The sequence below is a fragment of the Mauremys reevesii genome, linkage group 2 (assembly GCF_016161935.1).
Source record: "Mauremys reevesii isolate NIE-2019 linkage group 2, ASM1616193v1, whole genome shotgun sequence".
Classification (NCBI taxonomy): domain Eukaryota; kingdom Metazoa; phylum Chordata; order Testudines; family Geoemydidae; genus Mauremys; species Mauremys reevesii.
The window spans coordinates 161,250,673-161,271,536 of record NC_052624.1 but is presented as its reverse complement, the minus strand read 5'-3'; the positions used below and the strand labels follow the sequence as shown (position 1 = coordinate 161,271,536).

Genomic DNA, 20,864 nt, shown 5'->3' with positions numbered 1-20,864 from the left:
AGGAAATCTCTCTTTAGTAATAATTATTAATATGGATACATTTTTGTCAAAGTAAATTTAAGCAAAATTCACAGAACAGTCATGGGGGGGGAAGTATGGTCTCAAACAAAAACATACCCATCAGAAACATGGCAAAGACACTAAGGCTATGTCTACACTAGAAACCTTACAGCAGCACAGCTGTACAGCAGCACAGCTGTACCGCTGCAGCTGTGCCACTGTAAGGTCTCCCATGTAGCCGCCCTAAGCCAACCGGAGAGAGCTCTTTGGTCTGCATAATTAAACCACCCCCAACGAGCGGCGGTAACTATATCAGCGGGAGAGCGTTTCCTGCCAACTTAGCTCTGTCCACGTCAGTGCTTCTGTCAGTGTAACTTATGTTGGTCAGGGGTGTCTTTTTTTCACACCCCTGAGCGACATAAGTTTTACTGACAAAAGTGCTAGTGTAGACATAGCCTAAATGCAGTTGAGTCTCTTCTTACTAGAGGAAAAGAATGCACTTATAGCTTTGCTAATGATCAGTGAGAAATTTCTCTCTTATTCACAGACAATCAGGATGGCTGGGATGGAAAACAGGAAAATGAGGAGCGGCTTCTTGGGGGCCAGGATGTCATGACCGAAAAAGATATGGAGTTGTTTCGAGATATTCAGGAGCAAGCGCTGCAGGTAAAGTCAAATTATTAGTGTCTGGGAAATCTTAAACCTGTGCTACAAATAAAAACAGAGAGAAAAAGAACTCCTACTGCTGAATCAGTCTGTCAGAGCAGCTAATTGCCCCCATCCCCCTTTCTGAGAGAATGTATAGTAATGAGTAGTTGATTCAAGGAGGATGAAAGCTGTGGCTGATTAGCTTCACAAACCACAAAAAATTCATGAGAAGAAGAGGTTTATGTTCTAAAATAATGTATGTTATAGTTATACTATTGTTTATCATTCACCTTTCACCATCTTACATGCCCTCTGTCCAGTCACTAATGCACATCCCTTGAGACTTATTCTAAAATTCTAAGATCCAGCAATCATTTAAAAAAACAAAAACAAAAAACAAACCCAACGATCACCTGCAAGGTAAATGTTCTCTTCCCCAAAGAAGGAAACCCTCCCTTCCACTCAAACACTCCCCCCAAAACAAACAAATAAAAAAAAAACCACCCACAGAAAACAAAACAAAACAAAAAAGTCTCTGCCTGAAGCCCAACATGATCAGGATTCAGCTGTAGTCCAGTGACCACATTTTTGATAAAATCTGATATTTCAGATCTTGCAGTGCAGGAATCTGAAATATTTTGGCATTGAAAAGGAGAGATCATCATAGCTTCTGTCTTTGGAAGATTTTGAGATATTGGACTTAAAAATCATTACATTTTTATTGTTGTAGTGTAGTTGTAGCCATGTTGGTCTCAGGATATGAGAGAGACAAGGTGGATGAGATAATGTCTTTTATTGGACCGACTTTTGTTAGTGAGAGAGCCACGCTTTCGTGCTTAGAGCTTCTGAAAAAAAGTTTGTGTAAGCTCAAAAGCTTGTTCCTCTCACCAACAGAAGTTGGTCCAATAAAAGATATTACCTCACCCACCTTGTCTCTCCAATTATATTTTTAGGTATTTTTGGTCAAACTGAGAAAGATCCCATGCAGAGTGAGTGAGAAACTGATAAAAAATATAAGCAATGTCTGTTTTATTCTGTAAAACTATCTTTGTGTGGAATATCTGTGAACATTTTAGTTGTATTTTTTTCCTGCATGTCCCCTTAATCATTCTTCGCAAAGTTTCAGAGATCTGGGCCTAAGGAAATACAAAATTTGTACTTAAGTGCTTTGGGGGGTTGTATCTGTCTGGCACTGCCCTGCCCCATCTGATTAGTTCAGTATCTCTGTCCATATATGCAGTTTGTCCGTAACTGAATGTAGTGCAGTTATTCCTATAGCATCATTAGTAAGGCTATGTTTTAGTCATGGGTATTTTTAGTAAAAGTCATGGACAGGTCACGGGCAGTAAACAAAAATTTATAGCCCGTGACCTGTCCATGAGTAGTACTATATACCCCTGACTAAATCTTAAGTACTCTTGGGGGGAGCGGCCCGGGGTACTGCTATTGGGGGGGGGAGGGATGGAGAAGGGTTGGCAGGGAGGGCAGGCTCCCTACCTGGCTCCGCACGGCTTCCTGGAAGCGGCGACATGCCCCTTGGCTCTGAGGTGGAGGCATGGCCGGGGGCCTCAGCACATTGCCCCCGCCCTGAGTGCCGGCTCCACAGCTCCCATTGGCCATGGTTCCTGGGAGTGCTGCGGGGATGGCACCTGTGGGCGGAGGCAGCACAAGGTGCCGCCCCTCTGCCTAGGAGCCGAGGGACATGTCACAGCTTCTGGGGAACCCCCCCGACGTAAGCGCTGCCTGGAGCCCTCATCCCCTCCTGTGCCCCAATCCACTGACCCAGCCCTGAGCCCCCTCCCACAGCCAAACTCCTGCTGTTGCTCAGGGATCATGGCCCGAGACTGCCCCAGCAGTGGCTGTGCATCTGGCCCAGGGGCTGCCCAAGCCACACCGGCTGCTGCAGCAGTCCTGGAGGTCCCAGAAAATCACGGAATCTGTGACCTCCGTGACAGACTCACAGCCTTAATCATTAGGCATGCATAGCATTTTACAGGTAAACTGAAAGGACAGATCCTTGCCACGAGTAGCTTACAGTCTGTTAGACAAAGGTCAGATGGAGGCAGCAAACAAAATAGGAAAGGTGAGAGCTGCAGTAAAAGATTATAAAATGCTTTTGATACATACATCTCTTGATGTTTATATTTTTTGTTTCATGTTTGAGGGAACTAAAAATGCACTGAATTGACAGATCATAGGACAAGAACATAAGAATACTGGAGAACAAGATGAGCAGTAGGTAACAATAGAGCTGTGGAGAGCCTTGAAGGGTGTTGCATTAGAAGGGTCAGAGTAGAGCAGGATTGGCTGATAGGAGCTGTTGTATATTTGGACTGCCTAAATAGTAGCAATTCGGAGCCTAAATAGTAGGAAGTGTATTGTATGGAGCCTCTAGCCTACTTAGAATGGTATTCTTTAAGTAACTCCTCTATTTCTGGCCCAGAGTGATGATAGAATCATAGAACTGTAGGGCCGAAAGGGACCTTGAGAAGTCAACAAATCTAGGCCCTTGCACTGAGGCAGAGCCAAGTACACCTACACCATCCCTGACAGGTGTTTGTCCAACTTGTTCTTAAAAACCCTCCAGTGATGGGGATTCTGCAACCTTTTTTGGAAACCTGTTCCAGAGATTAACTACCCTTACAGTTAGAAAGTTTTGCCTAATATCTAACCTAAATCACCCTCGCTGCAGATTCAGCCCATTAGTTCTTGCCCTACCTTCAGTGGACATGGAGAACAATTGATCCCCACTCTCTTATAACAGCCCTTAACGTACCCATAGACTGTTATCAGGTCCACCTCAGTCGTCTTTTCTCAAGAATAAATATGCCTAATATTTTTTAACCTTTCCTTATAGGTCAGGTTTTCTAAGCCTTTTATAGCTTTTGTTGCTCTCCTCTGGACTCTCTCCAGTTTGTCCATATCTTTCCTAAAGTGTGGTGCCTGGTATTGGACCCAGTACTCCAACTGAGCCCCCACCAGTGCCAAATAGAGCAGGACAATTACCTCCTGTGTCTTATGTTTATTCCTGTTAATGCTTCCCAAAATATTAGCCTTTTTCACAACTGCATCACATTAACTTATATTCACTGTAACCCCCTGATCCTTTTCAGTAGTACTGTCATGCCAGTTATTCCCCATTTTGTAGTTGTGCATATGATTTTTCCTTCCTAAGTGAAGTACTTCGAACTTGTCTGTATTGAATTTCATCCTGTTGATTTCAAATCAATTCTCCAATTTGTCAAGGTTGTTTTGAATTCTAATCCTATCTTTCAAACTGCTTGCAACCCCTCCCATCTTATCTGAAAATGTTATAAGCATACTCTCCATTCCATTATCCCAGTAATTAATTAATAGATTGAATAATACTGGACCCAGGACTTACCCTTGTGGTGGGACTCCACTAAATACACCCTCCCAGTTTGACAGTGAATAGTTAACTACTTTTTCAGTACAGTCTTTAAACCAGTTGTGTACCCACTTTATAGTAATTTCATCTAGACTACATTTCCCTAGTTTGCTTATGAGAATGTCACGTAGGACTGTGTCAAAAACCTTACTAAAATCAAGATGTATCACATCTACTGCTTTCCCTGCTATTCAGTGGGCCAGTAACCTTGTCAAAGAAGGAAATTAAGTTGATTTGACATAATTTGCTCTAGCCAAGTCTATGCTGGCTATTCCTTATAACCTTGTTATCCTCCAGGTGCTTACAAATTGATTGTTTAATAATTTGTTCCAGTATCTTTCCAGTTATCAAAGTTATGCTGACTGTTATATAATTCCCTGGGTCCTCTTTGTTCCCCTTTTTAAAGATACGTACTATGTTTTCCCTTCTCCCATCCTCTTAGCCATCCTCCATGGATTCTTGAACAGTTCTAAAGTTGCTTCAGCTAGTTCCTTAAGTATCCTATGATGAATTTTATCAGGCCCTACCGACTTGAATATATCTATCTTATCTAAATATTATTTAACCTGTTGTTTTCCTACTTTGGCTTTTGTTCCTTCCCGCTGTTGTTAATATTGATTGTGTTAAGTATGTGGTCATCATTCACGTTTTTAGTGAAGACTGAAGCAAAATAGACAGTAAACACCTCAGCCTTCCTAATGTCATAGGTTATTAGCTCTCCTTCCCTGTTAAGCAGAGGATCTGTACTTTCCTTTGTCTTTCTCCTGATCTTAATGTATTTAAAGAACCTCTTCATATTGCCTTTTATCTCTCTTGTTTAGGTATAACTCATTTTGTGCTTTAATCTTTCTGATTTTGTCTCTACATACTTTTGTTATTCTTTTGTGCTCTTCCTTCACAGTTCATCCATGTTTCTACTTTTTGTAGGATTCCCTTTTGATTTTCAGGTCATTAAAAAGCTCCTAATGGAGCCATATTGGCTTCTTACTATTCTTTCTAGCTTTCCTTTGCATGGGGATAGTTTGTACTTGTGCTTGCAATATTATCTCCTTGACAAATTGCCAGCTCTCCGAACTCTGTTTTCCTATATAAAAATTGCATTAGCCTATATAAAATCACCATCTGGCTGTGAGCCTCTGTGTTATTCTGTCCATTTTTATAGTTTTCACAGTCTTGAATGATCTGTTCCTTCTAAAACTACAAGTTTTGCTCTTTCCTTAAGTATAACTATCCCTATGCAGGTTGTTCCTCTTACTCCAGATATTTGGGCTTCTGTTTGTTTATCTTCTGTTATTCCATAGTAATTGGAATGAACCCAACCTAAATATAGTCACTATATACAAAGAGCGTTAATGAATAATGAGTTGTGATAAGTCTGCACTAAACCACAGCAGTGAGATAAACCAAACTAATATGAGAGCCATTAACCCTTCAGATCCCAGCACAAATGCAGCAGCACTGTACAGAATTGCTTGTTTCTGATACTATTACATGGGTGATTTAAAAAAAAACAACAAAAAATCCAACCCCATAATAAAGTGCCATAATGACTAGCTTTTTCAGTTAGAGAATTTTGACTTAGAAAAGTAAATGAAAATCTGAAACTAATCTTCCAGGAGTTTGGACAGAAATTTAGTAAATAGATGCCATTGTCAAACAGTTGCTGGCCAGAAAAGGAACAAGTTTTGGAAAAACAAACTAGATGTAATGTATTTGATATTGCAAATAATCTGGTGAAGGCAAATGTAATTTTAAAGTGAAGTAGCTTGTGTATTGGTTTTGGCAGGGATTGGGTTAAACAGTGGTTGAGATACAGTTGATGCAAGTGCCTGTGTAGAGCTGAGCTAAATGTTGCACCTGAGCAAACGGAAATGCAGAAGCTGAATAAAATAGCACAGGGAAGAGACTGAATCTGTAAGTGTGTGAGTCGGAAGTAGTGTAGGGGCAGACCACAGCAAGCCTGCGAGTTGTTCAGTACGTCTCTTGGTGGGAGCTTTCTCCTGACTACTGCAATGTGCAAGCAGCTGTACTGGAGCTGGGTCTCCACATTTACACTGGGCATTCATTTGGAGGAGAGGTTGATTGCTGATGCGAGGGCACAGACGCAGGAGACATTGCCACAGGTGCACATTACTCTTTGTTCTTCTTCCTTGTAATCTGCCTGGCGATGCCTGGGATGATTGTGTTGGGACTGACTGCCAACTCTGCATTGTTGCTCTCAGGAGCAATGAAGGAAGAGTATGCAGTAGTGTTTGACTAGGCAAGAATAGAGATTCTTATCAGAATAGTGTTGGAGATTCTTCACTGGATTTACATAGATATAAAAAGCTCCCTATTCCTTTCTTCATAAATTAGCTTTTGTCAACAGGTGTAATTCTCATGTTGCATATAGCCCATTCTGAAATGTGTTGGGTGATTGCACTTTCATTTCACCATGGGATCCAAATACTAGCCTAGCACTAGTGTTAGCTTTTAGCACCAAAGGTTGTTTTAATCCAGCTAGCGCAGGTTTTTTTGTCTTTCAGTAAAATCTTTTTACTGTCCAAAGGAAGGTAAAGTCACTCCTTCATTTAGCTCCCTTCCTATTAGGGACAACCCCCCAGGGCTTTTCCTAAAAGGGAAGGGCCTATGGAATCAATAAGCTGAGGGGAAAAGGCATTTTTTTCAAGTAGTGGAACTTTTGACATACACAGATACTAAACTATAATTTTTGAAATTTTTTTGGTCAGCCTCTAAAAAAACTTAGCCTCGGTAAGAATGGAAGGAAATATGAACCGAGTACCTCCATTACTGATTAACCCATGTGGTTCTTTTAGATAAAACTCTAGGACAGGAGGCTTTTGCTCTTTTCTGTATCTTGAGGTATTTTGTTCAAATGTGTATGCCTAGGGGAGCTGAATGAATAATAATCTGAGCTTCCCTCCTTCTGCATTAGTCCTTAACAGATAGAGTTATACTAAATGGAAAAATCTGGATTTGGGATGGTAGCATCTCATGCCATAACCCAATTGCCAAGGATCTTTTTAGCTATTTCATTCTACTGGAAGACATTTATTTATAGGCATTTCACTGACACTCTTCACATTAATATCTGACAACCTACTGGTAAGAGGTCTCATTTATTAATAGCTGTGCAGTCCAGGCTGAGACATGTGACAATGCAAAGTCACTGAAAACCTTTGGATTTTAACCATGTGAGTGTTGGAGCCTTTTGAAGTAATGTGGCCATGGACTGACAAGTTGAAAAAAATTGAGAGGGTGTGCAATTCCCGGATTCCAAGGCTTATATCCTGGAGAATGTTTGCCAGCAAACTCACACAAGGAACAGTGAATAGGAGTTTGGGTAACATCCTAAACCAGTGACCACACCCTAAATAGAGATTTGTTTGCCACTGTTGTAACTCTCAGCAGTTCATGTGGCGTGTGTGGGTATCAGGGCCGGCTCTGGCTTTTTTGCCACCCCAAGCAAAAAAAAAAAAAACAAAACCTGCACAGCAGCCGGAACAGCAAAGGGGTGGGGGGAACCAACCTGCCGCCTGGCTGGCGCAGCAACCTGGGGGGGGAACCAACCTGCCGCCCGGCTGGACCAGCAAAGGGGGTGAGGGGGCAGGAAACCAACCTGCCGTCTGGCTGGAGCAGCAAAGGGGGCGGGGGGCTGGGAGGGAAACCAACCTGCTGCCTGGCCGGAGCAGCAAAGCGAGGGGTGGGAATTCCAGGAAATCTGCCTGCCGGCTGGAGCAGTGAAGGGGGGCGGGGCACGAAACAAACCTGCCTGCCAGCCAGCCGGAACAGCAAAGGGAAGGAAAAACAAAAAGAAAAAAAATACCTGCGGGGCAACGGGCGCGCGGGTGCAGGGGGACTCCCAGCCCTGCAGACCCCGGGCAGCAGTGTGCACACCCCAGCTAGTGGCGGGGGCGGTGGAGAGAGAAGGGGGCGGCCAGGGCTTCCTTAAGCGGGGCGCTCGCCATGCGGCCCCTCCTGCCGCGCCGCCTGCTGGGAGGGCTCCACGCCGCTCCGGTGGGCGGGCTGCCGTGCTGAGCTTGCTGGAGACCTGGCACCACTCCCAGCAGCTCCCCTCCTCCGCACCGCCGCCCCCTACAGGGCGGCAGGAGCAGCAAACCAAAAAGAAAAAAACCTGCAGGGGCAGCGGAAGCGGCGAAGCGCAAAAAAAAAAAAAAAAGATTGGACAGAATGCTGCCCCTTGGAATCTGCCGCCCCAAGCACCAGCTTGCTCGGCTGGTGCCTGGAGCCGGCCCTGGTGGGTATACATTATCACTGGATATATGTATGTGTATGTCCGAACACCATCAGCAGTTATCTATTTCTCTGCTTAGATATTGCGGTGATGGGGACACAGGAGCACCTAGACTGAAAGAAGATTAGATTGAGTGATTTATAAGAGTGTTTGTTGGGTGCTGGCTATATCTGGGGCTGTGACCTGCAGCAAATGTGGGTAATATTAAATGCATCTGATTGGCATGAAGATGTTTGCTAGCTCTCCCGTCTCTGGATTGGGTGCCATACATAAAGAGTAAGTGGTATTGCTGCTGGCTTTAAAAGCGGATGTCAGCATCTTCCTGTTTCTCTATGGAGCCATGTAGAGGAAGACAGACTAGATGGATATAAACATATTTCTCCCCTCCCCCATCACCACAGTATTCCTGAAACTGATAAGTATTTGATTTGCTAATTTACAAAAATATTTTTTCTTGAACAGAAAGTAGGGGTGACAGGGCCCCCCGATCCACAAGTCCGCTGCCCTTCGGTTATCGAGTTTGGGAAGTATGAAATCCACACCTGGTACTCCTCCCCATACCCACAGGAATACTCAAGGTACAGTGTGCAAACTCTTCACCGTCATTGGTGTTTACAAATTGTGTGATAGTTACTCTGGCAGGTGCAGAAATCCCAGGCTGGTGAACTGGAATTTTAGCACATAAAGAGTATTTAAATTTATGAGGTTTATGATAAATAATGAAATGAGTGTCTTGGGGTCTGTTTAGGCTTAATCAAAAAATTGAGAAATTCTCTCACATCCCTATATACTGCAAGTATTAGAAATGCTTTTGAAAGGTATCACAAGATGGATATGCAGAGAGTTGAGATGCTGTGTTCCCAGGGGAGAGAGCACTCCCAAGCTAAGTGATCTGACAATACATTGTTACTAAACATGTAGATGACTGGAGAAGCTGAGTTTGAGGTCTCATCAGTTCTTTAGTTTTAGCATACATTACAATATAAACTGTTAAAGTTTGTGCTGAGGTGAACTTTGAAATAATCTGATTTAGAGCTGCGAAATAGCAGTATGTATTCTTGAAGGAGATGGAAAAGAAATAAGCAGAAAAGTTGTTAAGAATAATTTGTTTAAAATTACACTGTATGAACTGTAGCTAAATTATTTTTGTTTCCAGATATTTATTTACAGTTATCAGCATAATACCTCACATTTATCAAACACAAATATGGTAAATCTCTCTGTTTCCTGACCAAGGAGACTACCATGTAGGAGACAGTAAAATTTATTTGGTTGCTTTTATATTGTTTTCTATTCGGTGAAAACTTTGCAAACTGTCTAAACCACAAGCTGTCCAACCTTCAGAAAAAAAGTCAGTTCAGAATGTGGACCAGCTTTAAATAGGACCGTAGAGGGGAAAGATTGAAACCACAAAACACCCTCTCTCACCCAGTCATACGGCTCGGGGATCACTATAAAAAATCATTCTTAATCTTCCAAATGCTGTGGGATTAGTTAAAATAACTGTAATTAACACTGTAGCTGGAGAGAGTAATTGGAGTCAAGTCAATAATAGCAGGCTCACCATCGACCCCACCAAAGTGAATGACTTGACCAGAGAAAGGCTTCATAGAAATTAGAGATTGAAAGGAAAGAAAATTACAAAGCCCTCATCTAGCACTCCTCACCCACCCACCCACCCCCTGATGCTGAACTTATAGTACAGTATTTCTCCAGAGTTTTAGCTGACACACACAATGGGACCTTCACCACTTCTATTGGATACTGTTTCATACTTTCAGTATGTGGAACACTGAATATATGTAAAATGTGTATTCATTATAGAATAAGGAAATGGGGTGGCTTGAGGTATATTTTATATTTTTGGCTGAAACAGATATTTGGTTAAGTTGTTCGGTTAGTGAGACTGCTTTTATCATTTTATTTTCCCTCAAGTTCTGTATTAGCAGGACTGAGGAATTTAGTACTTTTGTTATAGTTAATAAGCAAAAGCATACAGTGTATTTATAGATTTTGATTTTCTTTACCTTTACTTACAGGCTGCCTAAATTGTACCTTTGTGAATTCTGTCTAAAGTATATGAAAAGTAGAACTATCCTTCAGCAGCACATGAAGAAATGTGGCTGGTTTCATCCTCCAGCCAATGAAATTTACAGAAAGAACAATATTTCAGTCTTTGAGGTAAGTTAGGAAAATGAGTGATAACTGCTGCTTTCCTGTGTCATTTAAAATGTGACACTGATGCCTTTAAAACATTCATATAGATCATGTGGGTTTCATATTCCCTTAAAAATCTTGCCCTCTCTTTGTCCTTAAATCATTCAGCTCTATAAAGAATGAAGAAGTGAGTGATAGCCCTGAGTGTCATAGTGCTAAGTTCATGAGTAGATCAGTAACCTCAAAATATGTTAAAAACCATAAATGGGGTTTAATTTATCCTTCAAGCTGATATATTAATATAACAGAGTGATCAGTGCCCCCAAAGTGTACCCTACCACTTTGAGAATCATCTGAGCCACTATGCATTATCTGGAAATCCTTTCTTTAATGTTTGAGGGTTAGAATAAATCGAGATATCCAACAGAATCAGATAATTGTATGGTGATAAGTGTAATGACTTCATTTGTTCTCTATTTCTGTAAGGTTGATGGCAATGTCAGTACCATTTACTGCCAGAACCTGTGCTTGCTGGCAAAACTCTTCCTGGACCATAAGACACTCTATTATGATGTGGAGCCATTTCTTTTCTATGTGCTGACACAGAATGATGTCAAGGGCTGTCACCTTGTAGGCTATTTCTCAAAAGTAAGTATTTTAGCATGGAGTAATTTTGGATTCGGACTTGGAGCTGGACCTGTTCTGGGTCAGTTTGAGATATAGTGTTGTCAAAGCATCTTTCGTTAGTTGTGGCAGTCCTGGCCTTAGACTTTGTATGAAGAATTCAGGGACATGTAGCAACTAATAAAGCCAAATTTCCTCTTAATATTGTTGAACAGAGCATATCCTCAAAGGAACTAGTACAGCACTTAGCAGCTCAAAGGGAGAAGTTTTTAAATGACTTCCTATTCCCTTGATGGTGATAGGTAGAACGGCTTGTGAAGTAAACATTGTTACCCACATACAGCTATCTAAGCTCTTCCTCGGCAGATAAAGTCTTTTCTTGGTCTGCAATTTGAACCTCATTTCAAATTTTTTATTTTGTATGCTGGGAATGCGGAGACTCCACTGATGCTGAAAATATCTTAGTGTTCCCCATATAGAAGCCAAGCATAGGAAGCCAAACATAAGATTTCAAATAGCTACATTTTCAAGTCTCTTTGTCCCAGCAGTAGTTGTTTTGCTTGCAATCCTAGCCTTCAGAGCAACAAAGCAAAAACCAAACAAAAAAACCCCAGTGGCTGTAATCAATGGTCATCTTTCAACTTCTAGACCAGCACACAGTGACTTGGATTTTGATTTCAGTTACAGTGGTGTGAATCTTGGGTTACTCTAGATTTACACCAATGTTACTTGGATGTTAGAATCTATCTCAATGTGTTTAGCACCTCCATTTTGGTGCTTTTGAGTGACTGGTGGGGACTTAAATTCCTACACTGACCGTCATTTTTATCTTTGTTTCTAAGTTGAAGAAGGTAGCAGATGTCACTGTCTCAGTCTTTTCACCCTCCTGGGGTGGTTGTTTCAGTAGTAATGACAATGACTTGGTACTGTTCCATCTTAACTCATTGGGGACTGTGCTTTGCTGATGCGCATTGCTGTCCCCAAGGAGCTGTGACTGGGGCTTTCATTCTTAGTCTTTAGTTCAGGATTAATTACTAGCTCTCACACAGCAGCTTCTTTTCTATCTCACTAAACCATTGTTTTTCAAGTTTCTTTCTCTTTTCTCTATCAGGAGAAGCACTGCCAACAGAAGTACAATGTTTCCTGTATAATGATTCTTCCCCAGTACCAGCGTAAGGGCTATGGCAGATTCCTCATTGACTTCAGTAAGGATCACTTTCACATTCATGTTTTTTTCACCTTTTCATATTTGTCTGGCCTTTCATATTTTTAGACGGGACTAGATGGGGAAGATGTACAGGTATCCAGGAACTTTCTTGGGTGAAATACCTTCTCCAGAATTAGCTCTGTTCTGAGAACACAAAAAACATTCAGGCTTCTGGGATCTGCTCTTTAAACTGGTGGAAAGCTAAATGCTGAAAACAAATACATCATTCTCCCTCTGATTCCCATGTTTACCACATAAGTGCCTTATGCCAAAAGCTGTAGAGATGCTCAGTTCAGAATTTCTGGCAAAAGCTTACCCTACTTTAGTAGTTTTTTCCGAAATAAAGTAAACCCTAAAACTACATTGCTTGTGGAAATTGTCAGCAGCTAAACTAAGTGACTTATAGTTTCTCAAGCAGGTGCTAATAATAGTTTATTTTATCTTTTGATTTAGAGTAATCAAACCCACCTACACACAGGCTCTGAGCATTCTGTCAATTATAGAAAATTATGAACTCAAAAACAAATTTCAGTCAGCTCCTCTTACTGACCAGCGTCTCTAAATACAAACAATAACATCCCATTACATTGGTCAGTACCTCAGTCTCCACTGTCAGCTTGTCTGCACTTACCAGCACGATGATACTGGTATAGTTATACCACTCTAGTTCTACTGAGCTAACTCCCTGTATCGACACTCTTGTTCTGGAATTAGTGTCCGCACAGGTTGTTATAGTTGTACAACTATACTGGAATAGTTCTGCCAATAAATTTCCCTGAGTAGACCAGTGCTAAGTCTCTTCAAGGACCAGGTGAAACACATGGGCCATACAAAATGCCCTGAAAGTCAACAAATCTGGGTTATTTCAGACTAGGAGTGGGAGCCCCTGGCTCTGTAGGGAATGACTTGCCTTTGTTATATCTAGCATCCTCGCCTCCTCTGATCACAACTATGGCAGTATATCACAGGAAGACAGGCAGTCGTAGGCCCATTAGAGCTCTCTAGGTCAGTACCAGAATATGAGACGCTCAGGGCTCTAACTGAAGTTTCCCAACATAATATTTTTAAGAAAAGGTTTGGGTTTTTTTAGTTCAGCCAAGTGGTGGGAATACGTGCTTCCCCTTGAAATCCTCAGTCATCATTTTAATCAAGTTTTGTGCCTGAATATTCAATTTCACAAGCACAAAAATATTTGGGTGTGCTCTGAGGAGAAGGTTGCTACTGTTTTAGGCTGAAGTCAGTTATGAAATATTTCTTTTCCCTCTTGTCTTTCATTAATGATTAAAAACAGTAGAGTAACAGTTCACTGTTTTGTAATTACTATATTAGTGTACTATAAAATAAATTTGAAAAGGATATTTAGAAGGCTTTCTGCACTTTAACTGCATGCTCAATATCCAGAGACCAGTTCCAAGGCACTTTCTCATTATATTCTTCTTCTTGATCTGAAGAAGAGTTCAATGTAAGCTCAAAAGCTTGTGTCTCTCACCAACAGAAGTTAGTCCAATAAAAGATAACACCCATATTGTCTCTTTAGGTTCAAAATAGGCAGATTGTGCCATCTAGTGGTAATAGCTCATAAATAAATATATGGAGATACACCTATCTCATAGAACTGGAAGGGACCCTGAAAGCTCATCAAGTCCAGCCCCCTGCCTTCACTAGCAGGACCAAGTACTGATTTTGCCCCAGATCCCTAAGTGGCCCCCTCAAGGATTGAACTCACAACCCTGGGTTTAGCAGGCCAGTGCTCAAACCACTGAGCTATCTCCCTCCCCTAATCTGTAATCAAAGCAGGATGCAGTTTATAAAACTCTGAATGCATTATAGAATAATGGAGGTTAGAGATGGAAGAGATCTGACAGATTATTCGGTGTCTCCTGTAGATGCAGGATATAGTCTTGGTTTTCAAACACTTTCCATGTCTTTTTTGGAATAATGCCACTGTACAAACTTCTCTATAATGTTGGCACTGGGGTAGGATGTAATAGTTGGTATCTATGTATGCCAGTATTTGTGAGAAGTTGCTTTGTGTTTCCTTAGGCTATCTGCTATCAAAGCGTGAGGGCCAAGCAGGGTCCCCGGAGAAGCCATTGTCTGATCTGGGCCGTCTCTCGTACATGGCTTATTGGAAAAGTGTAATATTGGAGTGCCTTTATCATCAAAATGACAAGCAAATCAGCATCAAAAAATTAAGCAAACTCACTGGAATCTGCCCTCAAGACATCACTTCCACTCTGCATCACCTGCGAATGCTTGACTTCCGCAAGGACCAGTGAGTATAGCAATCCCACTGCTTCCCAGCTGGGATCCAGATAGAGCTGTATAGAGTTGGGGGAGGGATCACATTCATAGACTTGGGTGGTGTAACATCTCTCCTGCTCCCCAGGGGCCAGCTCTGACTGCTCAGACAGCACTAGCAGGACATATCACACAGTAATATGCCAATAATCAGGGTGAATGTTGAGAAGGGCAAATATATAATCTGAACATCAAAGCCAAGTAAAATACCATCAGCTCTTACACAGTAGCAGTGATGTGGTGTTTTTTTTTACTTTTCCTATTTCTTTGGGGAGGTGGTATGGTATAGTGTCATTCAAAATCACATGAGCAAAGGTACTCTTTGTCCTGCAACAAAGGTCTTGTTTACATTATAAAAGTGACCAGGTCAGCTGCTCAGGTTATAACACTGATGTCCCTGAACACAGTTAAAGCATATTTTTGTCGTTGGGACTTAGCCTTTTGACTGTGTTCTTGAGTAGCATTAAGTCTTTGATATGTACCCTAAGTAAAGAGTGTCTCTCTCTCTTAACCTTTCCTTCCCTTCATTTTAGGCTGCCTCTCCCCCAGTTTACATACACCCAATCCCACAGTCTTAATACCCTCATCTAAGAACATAAGAATGGTTATACTGGGTCAGACCAATGGTCCATCTAGCCCAGTATCCTGTCTTCCAACAGTGGCCAGTGTCAGATGCTTTAGAGGTAATGAACAGAACAGGGCAATTATCAAGTGATCCATCTAGTCATCCAGTTCCAACTTCTGGCAGTCAGAGGCTTTGGGACACCCAGAGCATGGAGTTGCATCCCTGACCATCTTGGCTAATAGCCATTGATGCACCTATCTTCCATAAACTTATCTAATTTTTTTTTTTTTAGCCTTCACAACATCCCCTGGCAACAAGTTCCATAGGTTGACTGTGCGTTGTGTGATGTACATCCTTTTCTTTGTTTTAAACCTGCTGACTATTAATTTCATTGGATGACCCCTGCTTTTTGTGTTAAGTGAAGGGATAAATAGCACTTCCTTATTTACTTTTTCCTCACCATTCATGATTTTACAGACCTCTATCATATCTTAGCTCAGTTGTCTCTTTTCTAAGATTAACAGTCCAAGTCATCTTAGTCTCTCTTCCTATGGATGCTGTTCCATATTCCTAATCATTGTTGCCCTTCTCTTTACTTTTTCCAATTATAATATATATTTTTTGAGATGGGGCAACAAGAACTGCAAGTAGTATTCAAGGTGTGGGCATACCATGGATTTATATAATATCATATGATATTTTGTGTCTTATTATCTATCCCTTTCCTAATGGTTCCTAACATTTTGTTAGCTTTTCTTTTTGTTGCTGCACATTGAGCAGATGTTTTCAGAGGACTATCTGTGACTCCAAGATCTCTTTCCTGAGTGGAAACAGCTAACTTAGACCCCCATAATTTTGTGTGTATAGTTGGGATTATGTTTTCTAAAGTGAATTCCTTTGTACTTATCACCATTGAATTTCACCTGCCATTTTGTTGTCCAGTCACCCAATTTTGTGAGATCCCTTTGTAACTCTTTGCAGTCAGCTTTGGACTTGACTATTTTGAGTAATTTTGTATCATCTGCAAACTTTGCCACCTCACTATTTACCCCTAAAATCAAATGAGGTTGTAATGTTCAACTTGCAGTTTGCTCTGTAGCTAACAATATGCTTGTTACCAGTGGCAAGGAATGGAAAGACATGCGTGCTGTCTCTCTAAAGCAGCAGTTCTGAACGTGTGGCCCAATTAGCACATAGCTGCAGCCCAACTCAGGTGTGTGCTAAATACTCCGGGCTGCCAGCTCCCAGCTGCCCTGCTGTGCAGCGAGGTCCATGTTCCATGCTGCCCTGCCTCAGGGCGGGCTCTGGGCAACCCTACTGCAAGATGAACTCCAGGCAATCCTGCCGCGGGGTGGGCTCTGGGGTCTAGGCAGCCAACTGCCCCCTGGCCCCACGCAGCAGGGTCTGGGGTCAGGGTTGCTGCCGCACGACCAGCTCTCCACTCTTGGCCCTACTCTGTGGAGGGGTCTCTGGGCAGAGGGCTCTGAGCATAGGGTGTTAGGTGGGCAGGGGAGTTAGCTGGGGGGCACTGTGGTTCTCAGCATAGCGGCCCACAACGATAAATAAGTTGAGAACCACTGCTCTAAAGACTGAAGGTGCCCTCCCTCCCAGTCTTAGGATATCTCAGATGATAGAATATTGTCCTGTCAGACTGTCCTCTGCTACCTTTCCTTCCTGACTCCTGACATGATGGGCATTGATTGAGGGTAGAGAGTCCTTCTATCATATCTTGCTTTGCATCAGTTTCTCTGTGTCTACAGTGTGCACCACTCCTATGGCAGACTGAAGGATTTTTCTCTATTCCCAGATTTGTTATTGTTCGTCGGGAGAAACTTATCCAGGATCATATGGCAAAGCTCCAGGTGAATCTCCGGCCTGTAGATGTAGATCCAGAATGTCTGCGTTGGACACCTGTTATAGTTTCCAACACTGTTGTCTCTGAGGATGAAGAGGAAGAGACTGAGGAAGGAGAAAATGAAGAGCAGCAGCAGAAGGAAAGAGAGGTCAGTGTAAGAGTGAATCTCTTCTCTTTATATAGACCATAGCCATTTCAGTCCTACTCAGTCAGCTCTTGTACTTCCCCAGACAATACAGGTGTTTTGTTTCCAGTCTAGAAGTTTAAATGGGAAGCTATGGGGTTTTATTTAATGGTAGAAGACATCAGAATTTTGGTTAGGTTGCTTGTCTATTTTCAGATCAGAAACCAGAAAAGTGAAATCCAAAGGGGGCATAGTCTGGAGGGAAGTAGAGCCCATCCTGGTGCAGTGTGGTTGGAAATTACAAAGGGACTGCTGTCACTAAACAATTACTAATTTTTTTAACCTACAGAAATGCCCAGACCACACCCTGTAAAAATGGAACCAAGGTTGTTGTAATTTAGAAATTTTCCTATGGATTTTTTTTTCCTTAAATAATATTTGGTTTTTCAAAAACATTAGAGAACCTAGATATTCAAAGTTAAGTTTACACTTAAAAATGCAGAAGACGTTAGCAGTATGAAAATACACAGTGAAGAGCACCAAAGCAGTGTAACTCTGCCCTTATATCATTGCCCATAAAGCAATGGGAAACTAGGAGGCTATCATATCCTCAAGCAATGCACTTTGTCACGTCAGTAACAGCATTGAGGAGTGACCCAAGTAGATTACCTTACTCTTGTTGACAAGCTGATTGCACACTGCTATAGCATTTAAACCGTGAAATGCACTTGACTCTACATTGCTATAGAAAATTACTTCTGTTGTCTTTGACCATATGCAAATAGCTGGAAAAAGGGCTTTTACATCCCACTTCCTCCAAGGTTTAACAGATACTTGGCTTTGGTGTAAGATTATTATATTTTCATTCCAGCAGGTATCAGTAAATTAATGGCCACTGGTGGTAGAAATAAGCTGTCAGGCTGCTTGTGGGAGAACATTATCAAAGTGGGATTTTGGAACCCCTTTGCTGCCCTTTGAGAGCTATCCATTTGCCATTCTGCAGTTCCCAGGAGTCATCCCTGATACTTTGTTCTGAGTCCTTCAGTTTCCAGTACTGTGCTTTGTCTTGTCAAGAGCTTTTTTAGGATGGGGTTCAGGATGGAAACATAATTTAAATAAAATATGTGAAATTTATTTGTTTTTATTTAATTCAGGTAGTAAAATCTGTATTGTGGGAGAAGAAGGAACAAGAGCCTTATTCTCCTACAGGGAGTGAAAAAAAGCCAAACATAATTCCAGACAATTCTACACGGCCAAATAAACAAGTTCTTCCCCTGGATAGTCTTCCTGCAAACAGCCAGACATCACGGAGAGGCCGATGGAGCCGAAAAGGCAAAAAGCTGCAGGAGCCCTTTAGTGAGAAGGAACAGAAACTGCTCATGGAGGAGAAGTCAGCAGTCCCCAGTGGGCGATGTAGTGAATGCGAGGAGAAGTCAGCAGCCTCGCGGGGGCGATGTGGTGAATGCGAGGAGAAGTCAGCAGTCTCTCAGGGGCGATGTGGAGAATGTGAGGAGAAATCTCCAGCCATACGGGGGCGCTATGGTGAAGATGAGGAAAAGTCTGCAGTCCCTCAGGGACAGTATAGCAAAGCTGAAAAGTCATCAGCCCCCCGGAGGCGATATAGCGAAGGCATGGAAATGTGGAGGGGACAGCTAAAGAACAGCACTGAGCCCCTGAAATGCAGATTCACAGAGGAGTGTGACAGATTACCCCGGCGCTATAGTGATGGGGATAGGACTCTCCTGAGGTGCTTTAGTGAGAGTAGCGAAGAGGAGGAGGATGAGCCTGTGAGTCCTCGTTCAAACTCTCCACCTGTTCTCACCAAGCCAACATTAAAACGAAAGGTACGTGCTTCTTGTGCTCCTTCATCTCTGGCTGCATGCTGCAGTACGTGTTCTCCCTGGACTGGTATCATATTGGGGTCCATTGCTGAAGAGACTTGGTTTAAAGCTACACAAGTTACAATATAGCAACAGATCTGCCTCTTTTCAAATAATCTGAGGGACTGTCCTTGTTTCTCGAATGTGTAGAGAAGGCAATGTGTGGAGAACACTTTTGCCAACTCTTTTAGTAGACACTTTCTACTGTATCACGAAGTTAAGCTTTCCCATGTTCCCCTAGGCTTTTTATTTTTCACTCCCTTCTGTTATAAAATACATCTATGTCATGTCATATACAATGCAGTAAACATGGAAATAGCATTCATTGGAAAAGAAGCTTCACAAAACAATGTTAACTAATCAGCAAGTTTAAAATAAATTGCAGTGTGAGGGCTTCACCATGCCTGACTTTGGAGATACGAATTCTATAAACATGACCAAGAAAACCTTGTGTTTAGTGGCAGGATGCTGCAAACAAAAAGTAGAAATCCTCTTTTCTGCATGATCTGTGTAGCTGGTTTTAATTCACATACATATGTGCTGAAATGATGTTAGTTAGCTGTGATCCTGTTGGACACTAAACCTGCCGAACAGTTATATAGCAGGTCATGGATGGATTGTTGATCCTCAGCTCTTACAAACTGTTACACTGGTGTAAATCCAGTTACCTTCATAGAAGTGTGGCCGAGTGAATAAAACACTGGACTGGAACTCAGAATAGCTGGGTTCTAGCCCCATTTCTGCCACTAGCCTATAGGGTAAGCTTGGGCAACTAATATCACTGCTCTGTGCCTCAGTTTCCCCATCTGTAAAATGATGATAATGACTCTGATCTCTTTTGCAAAGTGCTTTGAGATCTACTGACAAAATTGCTATACAAGAGCAGGGCAGTAGTAGTATTCCTCTGTATGTTCACCTGAATCACTGAGGGCAGAATCTGGGCCATGGTTTCAGTAGTGTCTAGATTCTGGAGGGGAGGCTATCCTGAGCCCATGCAGACTGTTGAATTCAGAAGTTTGTTTTTTCCATTTTTCAGTGGTTTATTTTTGCTGTATGTGATCAAATGCCTTTTCCCCCCCTTCACCCAGAAACCAATTCTCCATCGGAAGAGGCGAGTCCGTAAGCGCAAGCACCACAACAGCAGTGTTGTCACTGAAACAATCTCTGAGACCACAGAGGTACTGGATGAACCTTTTGAGGACTCGGACTCTGAGAGACCAATGCCCCGATTAGAGCCTACCTTTGAGATCGAGGAGGAAGAGGAAGAGGATGAGAGTGAACTGTTCACCCGGGGCTACTTTCGCCACTTACCCCCCCAGGATACCCTCAGGCGCAGACCCTCCTCTAAGAGGAAGTCCAAAGATGAAGAGGAGTCTGATGACACTAACGGTATGTTTCATGAGCAAGCTGTGAATTGGCACCTTGATATAATTAAGGGTGTTGAGTGAGTGATAGCCTTAATCCCTCAGGAAGTGGTATACACTGCCCTGTAATTTCCAGACAAAATATCTAACTAGGCACAGATTACCAATCAAACCAACCTCTGATATTTATAACTCATATGAAAAATTTATTTTTATATTTAAGTATCATCTCAGTATGTGAAGAGGATAACAGGTCATCTTCACATTTCATCTGTTCCAGTTCCTTAGTGAAGGAAATATATGTGGCTGCAGTAATGGTTACGCAAAGGTGTTACTTAGAGAAATAAAAGCAAAGCAAATCCCAGGGACGTCTTACTCAGCATCCCCTTACAGTGACTAAATAAAGTGGGAGGAATGGACAGTAAAGGGTTTATTGGGGATCTATTCCTCATTTATATTGGGTATACTTGCCCTC

General features: G+C 42.1%; 1 protein-coding gene across 2 annotated transcripts in view; it reads left to right on the top strand.

Annotated features, from left to right (window-relative positions):
* The window catches only part of KAT6A (lysine acetyltransferase 6A), an 81,700-nt gene that overhangs the window by 46,244 nt on the left and 14,592 nt on the right, over positions 1–20,864 (top strand). For both annotated transcript variants that reach the window (XM_039524300.1, XM_039524301.1), the window contains exons 9-17: positions 548–666; positions 8,775–8,890; positions 10,352–10,493; positions 10,956–11,117; positions 12,205–12,298; positions 14,344–14,575; positions 16,974–17,169; positions 18,300–18,989; positions 20,114–20,414. In XM_039524300.1, the coding sequence (XP_039380234.1) occupies positions 548–666; positions 8,775–8,890; positions 10,352–10,493; positions 10,956–11,117; positions 12,205–12,298; positions 14,344–14,575; positions 16,974–17,169; positions 18,300–18,989; positions 20,114–20,414 (2,052 nt within the window). The remainder of the gene's footprint in view (positions 1–547; positions 667–8,774; positions 8,891–10,351; positions 10,494–10,955; positions 11,118–12,204; positions 12,299–14,343; positions 14,576–16,973; positions 17,170–18,299; positions 18,990–20,113; positions 20,415–20,864) is intronic.